At 30.8% G+C, this 19542-nt stretch overlaps 1 protein-coding gene across 20 annotated transcripts in view; it reads left to right on the top strand.

Moving 5' to 3' along the window:
• Positions 1 to 19542, top strand: part of LOC148313087 (uncharacterized) — a 225759-nt gene that overhangs the window by 187913 nt on the left and 18304 nt on the right. For all 20 annotated transcript variants that reach the window (XR_015838332.1, XR_015838331.1, XR_015838328.1 and 17 more), the window contains one exon: positions 13471 to 13631. Coding sequence is in view for 17 of the 20 variants with exons in the window: in XM_088268225.1 (XP_088124351.1) it covers positions 13471 to 13631 (161 nt within the window). In the remaining 3 variants the exon portion in view is untranslated. The remainder of the gene's footprint in view (positions 1 to 13470; positions 13632 to 19542) is intronic.

Genomic DNA, 19542 nt, shown 5'->3' with positions numbered 1-19542 from the left:
AATGTGAGTGGATCAAAAAACAAAGTGTTTTATTTCTCCAAAATATAAAAAAAAACTTTTACATTACTTATGGATTATTATAAATAGCGACTTCATCATTTTTTATCGGATATCAGTCCGTTTTGTCAGGATTTTAAGCTACTAAAAATAATCAATACAGATTTCTGTTTATCTAAAAGAGGTAAATATTATCTTTACACGTTATGAAAAGGTTAGCCTTAATACTAATCACTACCCTGAACTACATGCTTTAGATAATACTTTTTGAATACTACGTGCGAGATATCAGTAAAGATTTTTATTTAAAAAAAATAATAAAGAAGCCCAAATTTGTGAACAAGGATTTGGACATCCACAAAATGATGTGAATAAAATAACTGTACAAATTATAAGCTTTATAAAAATGTAAATCATGCTCTCAGGCATCTTCCAGTATGTTCAATTAGATCAGAATCTTGCATACGTACAAAAGGATCTCTGCTCAATAAAAAGCATACTCAAATCAACCGTAGATACTGTCGCAAACTCACTTATGAAGCGACGTATGAAGTCACAAAAATTTGAGTAATGTAGTTAATTTAAATGTAGTTAATGTAAACAGTTTTCTTTAGAATTTTATGAAAATTTAAAAAAAATTATATTCTTAATTTTTCTCCCTTTTTGTGTGAGTATTAGGTTAAAATCGTTAAAAAAAATGAAAATGTATTCAAAAAGAGCTCCACCGACAAGACACACAAGGTGGCTTGGTTGGTCTCTGCAAAAAATTGTTTTAAATATGTTTAATTGTGATTGAAATAAATTTATCCAATTTATGTTTTTAAAAAAGTGATTACTTAAACTAGTATGTGACAGGTTGTAACCACTGTTAATATACATACTTCCATATTTTTCTGCATCTATTTAACACATAATCTTTTAAAAGTGCGTAAAATTTTCGGTACATACACACATATTTATCACGTTAGTGGAAAAAACAAAGATTTCTCGTATTACGTTTATGCTAATCAAATAGTCAACCTCGAAGGTTATACTCGTATTTTACAAATTGCACAATGTTTAACAGGTAGTGTTTGTTTACAAATGGGTGTGTTAAGACGCTAAGTCGTAATTATATACAAATGGTGGGTACAATATACACTGACTACCTGTAAAGTTTTTTGACTGAAGAACGCGAGATTGTTTAAGTATTTGATTACGTTTCTCTGACTCAGAATTTTTATTTTTTTATTTTTTTATTTCACAACTTCTTAATACCTTTGTTTATATTCACATTAGTGGATTTATTTGACTGAACAACTTGTTTACAGTAGCAATTATAGTAATAAAAAAAATGGCATTTTAAAATCGTAATCACTTTTCAATTTAGATTTTAACGTAATATTTAATATTTCTACCACTAATAAATGAGTTCTTCTAGCCCTTATCCGCACCCAATGGTGCATAAGGCACTGCAACGTATTGATGCAGTGCTATCTTGATCGTAGCTTACATGAAGGCATGGTGATCACTCCCGTACTTCAAAGACCAGTCCAGGGTTACATTAAAAAATATTAGAGTATTAAATCACGCATATTTTTTTTCACCCTCCCCCCTGGGAATCACACCCGGACCTCCAGCACGATAGCTAAACACGCAAACCATTGCACCACGAAAGCGGACATGTATTGGTACTTAATAGAATTTTGGTTAACTAGATTTCAACTCATTTTTTTCCCAAATTAAAAAATAATTGTGACCACCTCTGAGGCACAAATTGTGCAAAAAAGAAGAGAATGCAGTAGTATTTTAGTAACCAATTGATTGGGTTCATTCTGTTAAATTATGTTTAAATTACCGGCATTCGTGAAAATAAATATAAGAATGCATTTCTTTCACAACTACGCGTATCTCAGTTATACATTTTATATCGAATACAAATTTCATGTCCTAGAAAACAGTTTTTTGGGACTAAGATTAGTTTTTTTATTTATTTCAAGTTTGAAAAATATTTTTTTGCTCCAGAACTAATACAAAATTAATTTTCAAACACTACAATATACGCAAAATTCTAAATAATGATTTTTTAGCTATTGATCTAGTGTGAATATCGTCGGTTTGGGATTTGGAATCTACTGTTTTTTCTAACTCTGTCTTAAAAAGCACTAAATGGAAATATAAATTTTTCTAAAAAAAAACAAAAATAGGAAATGATATCAAATAAACTATACATATCTCCAATGCAATGCTCTATACAATATAATGTGTGGGTAAGAGGAAAGAATATATATATATATATATATATATATATATATATATATATATATATATATATATATATATATATATATATATATATAAATTATTTATTCATACAAATGAGCACGTGCCTTCCATTAAATATTTTTTTTATTGTGTTAAGTACCTACTTATTCGACAATCTTTGTTGCCTGTTTAAATTGCATTCCTAAGAGGAACGTGTTTCTAGGTAGGTACGCACCACACCCGTAAACACATCCCAATGTGACATTATCATTCAAAACCATTGTCTTTGGCCGCTGCATGTAATTTTACACTAATGGCGGGCACAAGAAAAAGGCGTCACGTGATCTCGTGACGTCTACGGAACATGCGCGCGCAGCGGAGAGAAATTGGCGGGAGAAGGCTGTACCCGCGTTGTTTGAAATTACAGCCTTGCCTTCAGTGTTCACCGTATCCAAGCAACTGGAAGACGCGTTGAAAAGTTTGAAAAATATTTTGAAAAGGTCGAGAAAAAAAATATCATTTTTTTATTATTACAATTCCTTCCTGGAATATCGAAAAATCGACTAAAATATTTTTTAAGAAAATTTTGTTTTCGCGATTAATATAATATTTGTCAAAAATAATATTAAAATTTATTTAAGATAAATTTAAAGCCTTTTCAATGATAGTGTTGAAGCAGTTCAGAAAATTGGCGACCTTGGGTGAGTTTGGTAATTATTCTTTTTTCTATTTTGTGGGATATTTTTTGACATTTTATAAAATATATTTACTTATTTAAAACATTTTTTGCATTAGAATTTGCTCTATTTCGTTTTAATTATAACTTTAATTCGATACGAATATTATATTTAAGTTAAACGCAAATATAACAAATGCGACAGAAATTCTGAAAAATGGTAAATGATTTTTGTAAAACATTTTATTTGGCTACAGTAAAAGATTTTTGTTTTGCCTTTCATAAATCAATTATATAAGTATGTATATAAATTCTTTATTTTACAATGTCCATTTTTTTTTATTTATGTATATTTATATGTATTAAGAAAATTGAATTGAATTGAATTTTTAAAAAATGTTGTATTAACTTGGATAAAATAGATAATATTGCATTCGCTTTTCGTTTTAAAATTCTTCAACGAATGTGTAATATGGAAAAAAAACAACCACCTTTTTAAACATTTTTTATGTACAGTATATTAAGTAGTTATTTTTGAATTAGACTGACTAAAGTAGTTACCGCTTTTAGTTAGACAAATATTTCGATTACAAGTAAATACTTTTTACTAAAATTCATCTAAATTACATAGATAATTTATGGATTGAATAATTATGGACCATAAATAAAGAAAATATTTTTGGTCGCCTGTCACCATCAATTCCTTGAAATTCCTCTCACCAATGCCACGTAGAAATTAAATTAACAACTTCCTTAACTTAACAGTACCTTCGTCGTTCTTTAGTTCAGGCATATGCTTATAAATCGATTTACCAATATGGCTCTTCTACCTTTGAGCTAAAGAGATGTCCACTCTCGCTACAGCAATCAGATTTAAGTTTCGAGTAGCATAACAAGGAAGATATTCATTGCATATTTTAAACAACAATGTCGTCTCTTCGTACATGTTTTACATTCAGTCACACATCTCCGTTCCTCGTGCAGATAGTAATCATGAATGCATAATGAATACTAAACAATAGTACACTTTGCCATTAATAAAGGAATTCAAGATATATCTCGACATTCTTCATAAATAATCGCTCTAATGCATTGTATGTTTTTTTTATTCATAGATGAAATAACTGCAGCTAGTTCGTTTGTTCTTATCTTTACAAAATTCAAGGTCTAGGTTCGTAAATACCTTTGTAACGTGGAACCGATTTGAGTAGTTCTTATCGGCGTTGAAGTGTTGTAGAGTATCAATGAGTATTGTTTCGAATTGGAGCGAAAGTATAGGATGTTTTTTTCGAGGTTTGGTTTTGACTGGCAACATTTTTATTAATTTTTTTATTAACATAAATTGTATACATTTATTTAAATCACAATTTTAAAAATATATTTTTTTTAAATGCAGATCATATCATCATCATCAGATATGTGTCTTGTCAGTGGAGTTTTTTTTTAATACATTTTTTACTGTTTTCAACCATTTTAGAGAAAAATTAAGAATATAAACATTTTACAATTTTCATAAAATTAACTCTTGATCATTCACCCATTCCTTTATTTTGCCTTTGTTCCATATTTTATTTTGACCTCTAACATCCTTCGGCAACAAATTAAAAATGTTCGGAACGATATATTGCAGTGTTCGACTCCCATATTTATTGTTAATTCTTGGGGCTATCAAACCTTTTGTGTGTGTAAATCGTGTACCATATTGTTTCTACAGATTGTCAATTGGACAGATGACAGTCGATTTGTAATCAGTACGTTTTGCCATTTCACCATAAATATAATAAATGACCATTATGCGCGTCGTAGGTTCGGTGAATGAACCGAATACAATATTCAGCTTCATCCTCTTTTTCAAAGCAAAATTTTGTTCACCGATGAGGCACATTTTTGTTTAATGACTATGTCAATAAGCAGAATTGCTAAATTCGGAGTGAAGAAAACCCAGAAGCCTTTGTCGAGGCGGCCTTACATCCATTAAAAGTCACTGTTTGGTGTGCATTAGCCCATATATTTTTTAAGGCGATGCTGGATGGCCAAAATTTGACGGTCAATGGGAAACACTACAAAACCATGATAACTGACTTTTTCGTACCTCAGTTCAATGTCATTGATGTGACAGAGCTGTATTTTCAACAAGATGGCGCAACATGTCACACGGCGGGTGCTACCATAAATGTATTACGGAAAATTTTAATTTATAAACCACAAAAAAACACCCTATATAACGTGACCGGCGTCACTAATAGTGGTGTTTACTATTTTTTGAAACCGGTTTGCGTCCAAAAGCAAGACATAGTAATTATTGAAATTTTGTCGTGACAAACAAAAAATGCTTACCGTATCGACTTAAGTTTTTTTTGTCGTTTCCTTTTTAGATTTTAATTTGTTATTTGTAGACCCTAGTGTAATGGTTAGGATGGTAAGTATTGCATTCCGCGGCGCTCAGTTAATTACCTGATTGGAAATATAGCACGAACTAATATTTTCTACTTTATCATAGCCAAAAAAAACTCATGTATGTATGTGTAAATATATTCATTCATTCGAACCCTTATCCGCCCCCCAATGGTGCATAGGGCACTGCATCATATAAACGCAGTGCTATCTTGATCGTTAATACACGAAGGAAAGGTAATCAGCCCTATACTTCAGGTACGTTCAGGGTAATATTGAATAAATATTACAGTGAAAAAATCACAAATATTTATTTAACCCCCCTCCGGGAATCGAACCCGGGACCTCCAGAACGGTAGCCGAGCGTGCTGACCTATACACTACAGAGGCGGACATTACAATGTTTGTGTGTGTTTGAAAAAATATGTATAAATATGTATATTATATTTTTTTATGGAGTGCATAGTATAGAATTGCCTTGAGTCACATGGCAAAGTAACTGACTTTATTCAGGGAACGTCGTAATGCGTTCCGTAAGCAAATAGCGAACTGTTAAGCACTGGAAATCGAAACACGTTTATCTCTTGTACCTACCCGTGTTTCAGGTTTCAAACATTCAAATGCCTTCACGCGTCCTCCGAGAATGGACACTCAACCATTTTGATCAATAACACGTGTACTATGTGCATTGTTCTACACGTACTTATTCAAACTCATTGTAACACACACCCACACACACATCGTTAGTTTTTTTTATATATATGTACAAACTTTTATTTATATGTACAAACCATTTCAAACACTAAGAAAGAAAGATTAGAATGAAAAACAATAATCTTCTTGTTTCTGACTCCATCCCAACTTAACGTCTTTGTTGACTGTTGGGCACAGCATTCCTCATCCTCAAGTTGTAGGTCCTTCTATTATATACAACGTCACCTAGGCCATGTCTTCGAATCATGTTATCTTTTTGTAGCATTCATGATTTTTTTGGCCTTCTTTTACATGTTTTTCGAAAGAGATCTATGGCGATCACCTGGTTTATAATATTCTCAGGTTCTCTTCGTCATATGTACCCATACCATCTCAATTGCCTTTCCTATACTTTACTATCAATGTCAGTTACACCCAGGCTTCCACGAATGCTGAATTCTCTATTTTGTCTCTAAGGGACACTCCATCTGACCATCTAAGCATTCACATTTCAACAGTTTCTAGTTGCCTAGAGTAGGTGGATAACAATAATATATTATACTCTTTATTTTAAATAAGGAAATACTCATTCCTTTGTATATTGATTTCCCTTACTCGCGTTTAATCAATTAATTTTTTAACAATATTGTAATTTTGTAATTAAATTTGATAAAATTTATTCGTCAATATGTAAAACTTTTCATTATCAGTTTATATCAAGGTGTGGAAACCAATCGTGTATTTAAATTTAAATATTATGTAATCTGTTTTGTAATTAATTACGTTTTCCGGAGACCTCTTTTTTTCTTATTTTTACCGTCTACTTTTTTGATTTGAAATTTGCAATTACGTAACAAAAGTTATTCAATGTTTTTTGTTTTTCATAATTTTGTGAATGTAACTTTCAGAAAGTGACATATAATATCTTATGAGTATCTCTGCTATTCAAATAATTGCATTGTTGCGTGTCATATTTCAAAATGATTACTTTAAAAATTAAGATATATGTATATATTTTTAATACCTTAAAATTTTTGTATGTAAACGCTGAATTTAACTCTTTGAGGTATTGTGATTTTATGTGAAGTCCAATATTTGTATTAAAAAATTGAATATTTAAAATTGAACTTGTAAAATATGATGAAAAAAAATAATTGTGGCGTCTTGTTGATTGCGTTAATAATTCGAAGGAATGTCATATATTTTAGTAAAATACTATTTAATTCTCTAAAATATCCATAGATAACGCTTAATGTCATGTAAATAGCTGATTTTACTTGTATCTTAAACTGCATATATGCTAGTTCCAAATATGTATGAGATACAGATGTTTTATCATGAAACTAGCCGACGATAAGTCGTAAGCCCTAATAAACGCTAATACTATCATAATCTCTTCTTAAAAACTTTTTGCAGTCTCACCAGAGATTTCTTAATCATATTGTGCTATATTTTATTCTTCTTCTTCTTCCACACCGAATGGTGCATAAGGTCTTGATCATTAGATACTCGAAAGAAAAATAATCAGCCCTGCCTTTCACGTTCGTATGAAGTAATTAGTATGAAGTGATATACTCGTATTTTAATGATATTAATCAATTATATTTATTTTAACCCACTGGGAATCGAAGACGGGACCTCCAACACGGAAGTCACAAACGCATTGACCATTACACTATAGAGGTGGACAAAATATAATTATTTTTATAGTTAAAAGTAATTTAATAGGTTGTTTTTTATCTACTTTCGTATTGTTATTGTTGTTTCACGTTACAAAGCGCCCAGTATGATAACTATTGTACATATGTGCGTTTAGTTCAACCAAGTTCATTATCCAAATCTCAAATCAAAACGCACTGATCTAGAACCAGAGAAGCAATTTTCTTACTATCTGATTCGAGACTCGCAACAAAATACTTTTAATTTATGGTCTGTGAAAACGAGTTAGATCGTTCCTCGGACCCTTTTTAAACTTGTCTCATATATTATTAGAAAACACATAAATCAAACCATCAGATAAAGTAAAAGTCATTTTTTAATTGAGCAAGTTAGATGCGCTAACGAAAGTTTTGCGCTTAGGGCCATTCGGAATAACGTGTGAGATGTGAAGATCATATGATTGGTATATATGTATACTCGTATATTGTATAGTACATATAATGTCAATTTCACCAGTGCTTCGCTGAATGATTAGCCATATTTAAGTAATACTTAAAACCATCACACACTTAAAGTTTTACAAAAAATCAACTTATGTTACGAACATTTCTAATATATACTTTTTTTTAAATATGAAACTACTTCTACTGAACCTTTCTCGGCACCCAATGGTGCATAGGGCACTGCATATATTTGATAAAAAAATATTTGATTGTTAACTATGTATATGATGTGATGTCACGGTTATCATTGCTGCGCTACATATACCAGTCCAGGGTAATAAAATAAAAAATATTGACGTGAGAAAACTCCTTTATTTATTTTGACCCCCCTAGAAATTGCGATTATTCTAACGCAACAGATTTTATATACAAGGATAGGAAAGGTGAATGTGGAAAATACATCAAAAACATCCAGACCAATTGAAAATAAATCTTTCTTGAATTTATTTTGCAAACTGGCGATATATGTATATGTATACTCACATTTGAACGTTGTATAAACTAATTATTAAAAAAAACTCTGTTTATCCATTGTTCCCTTTGTGTAATACCACTTTTTTTTATTATTTTACTAGCATACCAATTAGTTATCAATGCTTTTAATATACAAAATATAATTATTTACAGTTTTTTTCTCTCCTCCGAAATGTCAAAAATTGACGACCGATGATCGATATATTATACCTGGGTATTCAAAATATTTAGGGCGGAATTTGAAAATTAAAAATTGTAATAATGACAAAGGATTTATCAATCAATGTCAAAAAATTGAAGTCTTTTTCAATAATACAACCTCTTCTTTTGGTTATTGAGTTTTAAAATTGAGTACTAGAACTGACTTTACTAATCATATCAAATTTCTAAGAAAAACTTGAAGAAACGATGCTTATTACTTAGTGACTTAGTGGGTACTAGTACCTGTTCCGCTGGGCTTATATATTATAATGATTTACCATAGGTCTGGTCTAACCAGTGAAAGTGTTGGTCACTGACCTTACTTGGACGTAAATTAAATATACAGTAGGCAACACTGACCTACAAAGCACGACGATAAACGGTGTTGCCACCGCTCAAATATTTATTTCTTAACACTGTTTTATTTGTGTTTTATTAGGAACTTAATGTTCCGATTTCGGCATTACTTTCTTCGTGATTTCTCTTTCTGTCGCCAAAGCATTTTTTGCCGCCTGATAATTGTAGTCATAACACATCTAGTTTGAACGGAAGGTAGGTACTTTCTTTCATTAAATATCATTACCGTTACAATGTAGTTATTTGTTAAATTACATATCTGCTCTCGTCTAAAGTAGTGATTAGTTGACTTTACACGTACGCACCGTACCGCGCGAATGTTTTAATACAAAATTGAGCGTCATGTTAGCAAAAGTGACTTACACTCATCTTGTTAGTGAAAAAACAACATACCGCAGAACGGAGCTACTTGAACTTTGATGTGTTACTTGAGCCCAGTACAAAAATAAATAAATCTATATTTGGTCTACAATAATGAACGTATCGATATGATTCATTGTTTCCCTGACAGGTGACACTTATTGTCACGATACTTTGATCGATACCACGATCAATTTTTTTTTGTACTGGGCTCAAGTAACACATCAGAGTTCAAGTAGCCTCGTTCTACGATATTCTTCGAGTTTCTGCGATTATTTAGTTTGAAAAAATATTGTTAGTTTTCAAATATTACTACGTAAATGCGAGATCGAAGATGTCGTTAGGTCGAAAGCAACGAAAAAGACAATTGTATACGCATGTGAGAAGAATGGAACCATCCAGACTACCTCACATTTCAATTTAAAATATTGCACAAGGTAGACGACATCCTAGCAGATCACCAAAGATATGGATTTATAGCTAGGAATCGACATCGCAGAAGGCTAATTAATCCTTCTTAAAAATAGGCCGCAAGGCCTACACTACAATGTAGGAAAAATAAGTCCGCAGTTTTGTATGCAGTTTATCACGAGTCAAGAAGTGCATAGCAATATTAATTGTTCGGTGAAGCTATGATTTTAAACCATATTTTATGAGAGTCTTAAAAATATTCAACGTTAAAAAAATATGCAATGTAGATTCATAAAAAAAACGCCAAAATTTCATGTCTTATCATTGCAATTTTATTTTCATATTTATTTATAATATCGTCTTACCGGTTTTATGCTATGGTGTTTACCCTTCATTTTAATGGTGCGAATAATTTTCCCACAGACAACAATACAACTAATACAGTAATGAGTTTTAAAAATACCAGCGTTTTTCAAACCGGAAGTCGGTAATTAAAAAGATAACATCGAATAAAATCTTTGGAAACAAATATTAATTATAATTTTATTTCTTAATTTGAATGTATTACAAAGTTTTAATTTGGTTATGGTCCGGTGACCGAATATTTGTTTTGAAGTTTTGTGCTCGAATCCTTATTCTGTCAAAATTTGTCTCCTATTTTCTAGGTCGAAATGCTTTAATACTATAATATCAAAAAGAAAAGAAAAATATATTGATGTTACCAACTATTGCAGGATGGGATTTTTTGTATGATGGAAAAATGTTTTTAAAAATTTCCATCACTTTATTCCAATATTCCAATATTTTTTTTTATATATATATTTTTATTTTACGGAATGAACCCCTTTTCTATGGCCGTTAATTTGACACGCGTTTAAATTTAAAATAAAAGTTTTATTTGATCTTCGTCTAGGTTAAAAATCTATCAAATCTATTTTTATGCTAAAATAATAAATATATTTCTCATCCATATCTGAAAATTTTTAAAAAACGCCTGAATCATTACTATGTATTCTTGAAACCCTAACTGTTCATCATTTCAATCTTCCTTAGTTTTTCCTTCTTCTCCCTCTTAAATCTATTGGTACACGTGTTACGATGCACCAAAATACATCAGATTTATAAAAATACCAAAATACAATAGATTTATAAAAAAGTGGTATTTACCAAGTTAAACTTAATTGAATGACGTTAATATTGACATTATGACAAATTGATCTAAAATAACGAGCGTTGAATCGATTTTTCACTGCAACATTTTCATATTTTGCACACAAGTTTCATTAAAAATAGTAGATATTTAATGTGATTATTGACATTTCTCTTCGGAATACTGTCTCGAGTCGTTAGTCTGTACAAAGCTATAATGAAATCTTAATGGCGGGTAATTTGTCGACGGTGAAATACGTAAATACGTCGCAAATACTGGCAACCAATAATTATCCATCATATTCGCTGCCATATCTTTGTAAGTTCAACCGTATGTCAACCGGCATACTTGCAATTAGTAAAATAATCATTTGTATTGTTCTAGGAAACAAATACCGTGGCTTTTTGCATTGAACCGAGCTTTATACTGTCGGTACTGGTTTGTGAAATTAAGCCTTTATTCTGTATGCATCGCACGCGCCTTTTCTCTTAGCAAATTGTTTGTGTGCCGATTTCACTGACATACACAAATGACCATAGGTAAAACGTTTTGAAAAGTTTGTATGAGACCTGACACCGAGTATAAATGAGATCGTCATTATTTCGCCAATCGGACGTCTGACAATTTCACATATTTTATATATGATCCTACGCTTTTCGTAAACTTCTAACAAACTCGCGTACACTACGTTTAACATGATGAATTTTATAATTAGATTGGATTGACAAAACAATAAATATATTTCAATACAATTCATTGATTACCTTAATGATTGAAGTCTACCAAGTTATTAAAATCTTTTATTTACTTATGTACTTTGTTCAAATAAATCAGTTACATCCTTGTATATACGAAATATACTTACATATAATTTTTGGAATAGTTTTGAACAATTTTAAGTCTTATAGATGTTTGTTTGGAGAATATTATTTATCTTTATTACCTCTGACTAGACTGTGATATATGTATAATATATACATATAATACAAACATATAAAAAAAACCCTATAACGTTGAGAAAGGTACCGCGTTATCGGAGGTAACTTTATATGGAAATAATGTTTTTATATGTAAATATTAAGCAAAACCAATAAAATAATCGGGATGTTGTTTGTTTGCTCTACTTTCAGTAATATGAAAGACGTTTTACGGGATTCTGAAGCAAAAAAATGGTAAAAAGACTTACCATAGAAATTTACAAATATAAAAATTATGAAATATTTTTTTTAAATCTACATATTAATAATACTTCACGCCAATTGTTAATTTTGATAAATATTTTGTTTTTTTTTTTAATCTATGCGTTAATTTTTCTTCAGCTAAGTTAAACGATGCGTCACAACTAAAACGTCAAATTAGAGAACAAATAAAGACGTGTCATGTGCTAACGACCCAGACTCGACTCAAATGTAGAAGAAAGTAATTATCGAAGCTTTAAGGCGAATAGAAATTACGAAGGTAGCTCCTCGGTACCGCGTAATCACCGCAAGACATTCACAAAAAGCCGAACATAAAGATGTTCAAAAAAATCATAAAAAAACAGCACGGCTTTCCAATTTCCAATAGCAGCCGGTCGGAAACTTGAATAAAGCGAATAATTACTGCCAGAAGAGACAAATATTTGCAACTCATTTGATCATTTCTAACGCACACTAAACGCACTTAAAATATGCTACTAGAATACCCCGATTACGATTCGATGACTGACGTTTGTGATGACTGACGTCAGTTTTTGGTCGTTTTTACGCTTGTTTGAAATACTTGTGAATGCTCGATAAATTCATTGAAACATTCGATTAAAATCAATTGCTATAATAAGACGGAATCTGGAGCATCTATTATCGTTTTAAATCAATTTTTTCGATCACACTATTGAAATCAAATAGTGTTTTTATTAAAAATACAGATTTGCTTACCATTCGAACAGTTCCATTTTATTTTTATACTTATCAGTGATTTAAATTATTTACGATCCAATTTTTTAAATGACATTTATAAACACAGTGGTGTAATCTTACCTTTTCTGCGATACAACACTTTAACGTACTTAAGGCCATGATAAATTCAACCCCTATATTCATTTATGTATATATATATATATATATATATATATATATATATATATATATATATATATATATATATATATATATATATATATATATATATATATATATATATATATATATATATATATATATATATATATATATATATATATATATATATATATTTAAATATATATATATATATATAAATAAATATATATACATATACATATATATACTCGTCCATACGTATCTCGCTTTTATGACGCTGTTTAATGATAAGTTTTGATATTCTTGTTGTAGAGTCACCACGTCGCTACGTGGAGAGCGATGTGAACATCCACTACCGAGTTCCTGTGCGTCAGGAGCCGCGTCCCTTGGTGCCGGAAGAGGAGCTGGCCAGGAGGCAGGCGGACCACATGAGAAGGGTCTACCAGGAGGAGAGACGAAGGAAATATCTGCAGGTCAGTTTTATTCAATACTCTCCTTATCATTCATCGCTCACTTGATGTAATACGTAACCATTCAGAATTTCAGTAGAGATCATGAATTTAAGAACAGTGTCCGTCGATGGTTGCTTCTCGTTGGAAGGGAGAAGGTAGAAAGTAATTCGATTAAAGTCCAGGTGTAATTATAATATTTTAAAACCTGTATACTGTAAATTGTTATTGTATCTATAGTATGTAATGTATATCATCTAATAATAAAAAAAAACAAATAATAATAAAAATAAAAAGTTGTATTAACATGTAAGTATTTCGACTCAACACAGGCCATGCCTAAAGAGCCGTTTTACATAAAGTAAAAAATGCATGTATCTATGAAATAAATAAATAAATAAATAAATAAAAAAATTCCACTTAAAAACTCTTCTAACAATAGTTCTATTCATGTTAATCTTCTATTAGTGCCATCTCCTTCCAAAAGTCAGCTATCATCAATCTACGTCATCATTTATGATGAGATTTAAAACCCCCATGAAACGTCGTTCTACTCGATAACTTGATAATCATTCACCCAATTGAATTCATATTTTTAAAATTCATTTTTGACAATATTTAGGAATACTTTGTGAAAAATTTGTTGGAAAAAGTAGGCAGAGAGTAAACCATCTTCGCGTCTTCCATATTCGTGTATCTCCTTCCTTACACATACCCGCCGATTATTCTGACTTCTAACCTTACCACTTTCAAGTATTTGAAATACTTGATCATGCCTAGTTTTCCTCAAAAAAATACATCGTAGGAAATGAGTTTTTCGCAATTATTGTCCTATTTCTCTTGTACCTAGTCAAAGATCGATAAATCAAACCTCAGCGAGCAATTTAGGCCTAGTATTTTAATGTACCCACATTTCCGATTACTTTCATCTTGCAAACCACATTTTTATATTGAAATTGATTGGTGCATTTCAACATTTAAGTTCTTATCGTATAAATTAATCATCAGCTACTGAACCTTGCTTGAAAGTTGCCATTATTTCTTATTCGACGGATGTGTAATGTGTATGGCGATTTCTATTAAATAAGTCACTTTTTTACGAAGGGAAAGTCTCAATAAACTGATTATTATTAATTTAATTTAACGACTCGTGGTTCGGAGATTAATAAAATTATTATTTTAATGCTTTCCTTAATTGATTAACTTTCATTCTAACGCGTGGCATTTAAAATCTTAATCTTTAAGGTTATTAGAAATTTCTTCATTAGTAGTTTTAAGCCAGTACTTACGTAATGATTAAACCCCTTAACAGTTATTTGTGTAGCATTTATTTCACATGATTTATTTTTCAATAAATTTTTCGCATAATCAAAATGTAACTTTGTTTTAAAATCACTATAAATTTATAGTGATTTTAAAACAAAGTAACCTTTTGATTATCAAATGGAAAACCACAAAGTTAAGTGCATCAAATATAAAAATTAAATTAAAAAATTTTTTAAAAGAAATCTAATTAATCGCACACTGGATTATTTACCCTACGGATGATATACCAATAAAATAATAAGGGGCTCTACTGAAACAAAAAATCTAATCCAATCAAATCGATTTATTCAATAATTACTGTTTAATTAACAAACTAACATTTTAGGCGGATACATAAAAATATAAATTAAAAAGTAAGCAAGAATACTCTTGTTAAAGATGTAGAAGAATCACGTTTCGGAAAACCCCCTCAGAAACATGTATTATTTTATACGAAAGTATACGGAAGTCTGAGCTTTCCAGGGTTACCACCGGGCATTTGGCTGGTTAGAGATAAACTTCACAAATTCTCAACTGTTGGCACTAACGTTAGCTCAAATTCCACATCTATAAAAATTACGACTAACATACGAAAGAAATCTAACAACAAGATCTTTAAAAAAATTCTGCAATATGAATGTTCAATTATTGGCAGAATGGTGAACGTTACAAAAACGTATAAAGTCTGGGCATTCACGGGGGTTATGACCTGTCTTGCTGGTTTGAGTGATTACTTTATACACGTGTTACTTTCACCATTCTACACATGATTGACAACCACACTACTCAAATTTAGGATGTTATATTTATGCGTCGATCGAAAAGATATTTCATTCCGCTTCTTCGGCGAAATCTATGGTTAAAATAAGTTAGTTTTATGGTATCAGAAACCTTCATGAAGTGTATTTAAGACACTTTCCGAATTATTTTGCATACAAGGGGACGCCTGAAAATATCAGTATCAATTTTATGTAAACTCATATATTAACCAGTTTTTTTCCTAAAAACTGTACAAGTTTCTTTGAATACCCATTGTTTTTCTTATTTTAATGGGATACTAATAAAAATCTTGATTGAAAATAATAAGTGGAAAAAAATCCCGAATTTGGAAACAAAAATTAGGACACACTGAAAATACAGTAATTTGAATATGATAAATTTTATGCATTAGTTATTGCGGAACCCACCTCTTTATTAATTGCATTTGGAAGTTATTTAAAAATAACAGAACATTTCTCTTTGTTTTGTTTTCCTTTCTTTGTATATTTTGATGCATCATGCAATAATGCTATCACGATACTTAATTAGGAACTAAAGGCGTAATATGAGCGAAAATTGGTTCACATTATTTTCACGCAGGAAGTATCAATTACGATTCAGTATAACATTAAAGTCTTCAGTTTTCCAATCAAGATACAACAATAAAAATAAAATACTTAGTTCAAAAGATGTCAAAATCAAGTTCAAATTAATGAACACACAAAAAATAATAAAAATAAGAAAAAAAAGTATTATATCATTTATAAGCATAAACAATTAACAATGTGTGTAAGTCCCTCGTTAAACATAAAGAAGTTAGTCTATTTTTTGGAGAGGAACAGCGTAACTAGTATTAAGACATGTTGAAAGTAGAAATGTCTATAAAATATATATTTTTAAAAGGAATAACCCGCAAAGCCTTGTCTGCATATGGGATAGTAAGGATAGGGAAGGTAAATGTGAAAAATACATCACAAACACCCAGGCCAATTGAAAATAAATATTTCTTGAATTTATTTATTTATTTTGCACTTGGCGGGAATCGTTCACAAAATTTAATTTAACGTTCATATAAATATTTACGTAGTTAAACATCAGTGGCTGGAAAAATTGTAATAAAATAATAATAAATAAATAAAACCCTTATCCGCACCCTAATGGTGCAAAGGGCACTGTGTCATATTAACGCAGTGTTATCTTGATCGTTTACACATGAAGGAAAGGTGATCAGCCCTCCGCTTCAGGTACCAGTCCATGGTAATATTGAATAAATATTACAGTGAAAAAATCACTTATATTTATTTTACCCCCCTTGGGAATCGAACCCGGGACCTCCAGAACGGTAGCTGAGCGTGCTGACCATTACACTACGGAGGCGGGCAAAATAACCACTTAAAATTATTAAAAATTCACTTAAACTATATTTGGGCGGACAGTACGTTTTTTCCACGGCTTTGTCTCACACTAATGCCGAATAACGAATAACATAAATACCCAAGAGAGAGTGAAACGGCATTCCAAAAATAATTGCCAGATTCTGCAATGAGTACTATCTACACACTACTCCATTCTTCATGCTTCACAACTGCTCATTTCTTCTTTCACAACATATTTACATTCTTATGTTTACATAATTTGTTATATGGCACTTTTCATCAGCACTGCCATAATACTTACAACATTTTGAGTGTGTCCAAATACTTGTTCACAAAATCTGGATTATCTCCAATTACAGGAGTAATTTTCATATTATTTTTTGACATCTCATCAAAGATGAAGAAGAATATGGAAGTCTGGGCATTTACGGGGCTTACGACCGTCATAGGCTGGTTTAAGTAAATCTCACCTACATTCTAGAGACATCTCACCAATAGATGTCTCTAGTGAAGTTTTAGTGATTCATGAACAAGGTTTCTAAATTGGTTCATATATATAGAACTTCCAAGAATTTGAGTAGTTTGGTTGTCAATAATGGGTAGAATTGGTGAATGTTACACGTGTGTAAAGTGATCACTCAAACCAGCCTATGACGGTCGTAAGCCCCGTAAATGCCCAGAATTCCATATTCTTCTTCATCTTTGATGAGATGTCAAAAAAGCCATAATACTTAATTGTTGACATTTTCGTAATATGTTTTCCTAGATTATATGACAGGCGGCGACGGCATCGCTATATGCAGTAGGTGTTCAAGCAATGAAATTCTAACTTTAATTTTAATTTTAATTTAATCCTTAATTTTGGAGAAATTCATACTTTAGAGCACTGCTCCTCGCTAAATAGGAGTCTGTTTAGCTTTAATTTGAGCTTTAAGTAGCTAAAACTACGCGTTTAATAAACAGGTAAACTTTTAAAGTTTAATTCTGACATTTTTTAGTAGAACTGCATTTCATAAAATAAAACAATAACTTTATAAATTTCCACTTTTCTTTTATTCGACCAGTACCTGTGTTTTGTCGTTAAATTAATTTTAGCAACTGAATTTAAAAAGGTTTTTTTGTTTTAAAAAAACAATTATTTAAAGAATATAAGTACATGTTAAATCATTCTTCAAACGCTCCCTTTAATTTTAAGTAATGATTATTATATTTTACTTCTTAAATGCATTCAATTGAAACTCGTTTCTTCGGAAAATTTATCCGAAAATCATAGTTCTCAACTCTTGCCTTGTTGTGTATATAAGTAACGTAGAATTTTGTCTAGCCTCCCACCAGTCTGATGATGACGTTAATGACGAAACCCGGTAACTAGTCAAATTAAATAAAAGTGTAAAGTGCTTTACAGCTGTTTAGAAAAGTAAATGTTTTAAAAAGATGTATTTTAACAAATATACTTTGAGACTTAATAATTGGAGGCCGTAAAAACGGAAAATCCCTAATACATTTTTTTCCATATTTAAGCGATGACGGTCATTATATAATTTAATGTGTACCTAGACAACTACTGGTATTACAAGTTTTTAAAAAATATATCCGGCAGGATCTTATTATTTATAATTTCATTAATTGATCCGGAAGTCAGTTTGTGGTAATATCCATTTATTATTTATTTCAATATTACTTGGTTAATACCATTTTTTCTTTAAATCTATTTTGACTCGGGTTTCAATGCATTCAGCATCATTTTCAACAAACAGTATTTGAAAATGATAAGGACGACATCGAAACACGTGTCACCAGAGAATTTAAGAAAATGTAGTATTAACAGAATAAAATTTTAATATAAAATATTTCCAATTTATCAAAATATATATAAAACATATTTTAATGGTATCAGGTTATTCTCATTTATTTAACTTTTATTTGACTGACTAACTTTGTTTTCATAAATATAAAATCTATGTAATATACTTCTTTTCAGTAGGTAGTGTGAAATAATTTCATTTGAGTGTTGCACAAGCCGTAGCTAGATTTCAGAGTCACTTGGACGTTAGGTAATTCAAAAATAAATCCAATATACATACTTTTTTTTAAATCGGTCGTGAATAGACATGTGGCCTATCCGGTAGTCTCCGGTGGAATGAATTATGTGTTAGCGAATTACCTCTTAACGTGATTACGGCGGTCAAAATGGTCGTGTCGTAATATCTTCGCTATATGGTCGCAGTAGCCAACAAAGGGTTACGCACTCATCGCCCAATAAAATGATGAATTGAAATAAATGATTATAGTTGATTCTCGCATTACGAGAAGTGCAGTCGGAGGTCGGAGTTCACCAACCGAGTAACAGTAGACAGCGCAAGTACAGTAGGCATACTTATTATTATTACATATAAGTAAGCACTTGTTCTTAACTTCATGGTACATGTGAATGTAGTACACTACCACAAAGACGAATACTCTGCTTCACAACAGCCCGTGAACGCAAGATTCTC

This window comes from Brachycentrus maculatus, unplaced genomic scaffold (genome assembly GCF_059751285.1).
Source record: "Brachycentrus maculatus isolate JH-2025_06_01 unplaced genomic scaffold, ASM5975128v1 h1tg000023l, whole genome shotgun sequence".
In the NCBI taxonomy this organism is placed as follows: Eukaryota; Metazoa; Arthropoda; class Insecta; order Trichoptera; family Brachycentridae; genus Brachycentrus; species Brachycentrus maculatus.
The sequence above is the reverse complement of the archived record's forward strand: the minus strand, read 5'-3'. Positions and strand labels throughout refer to the sequence as shown.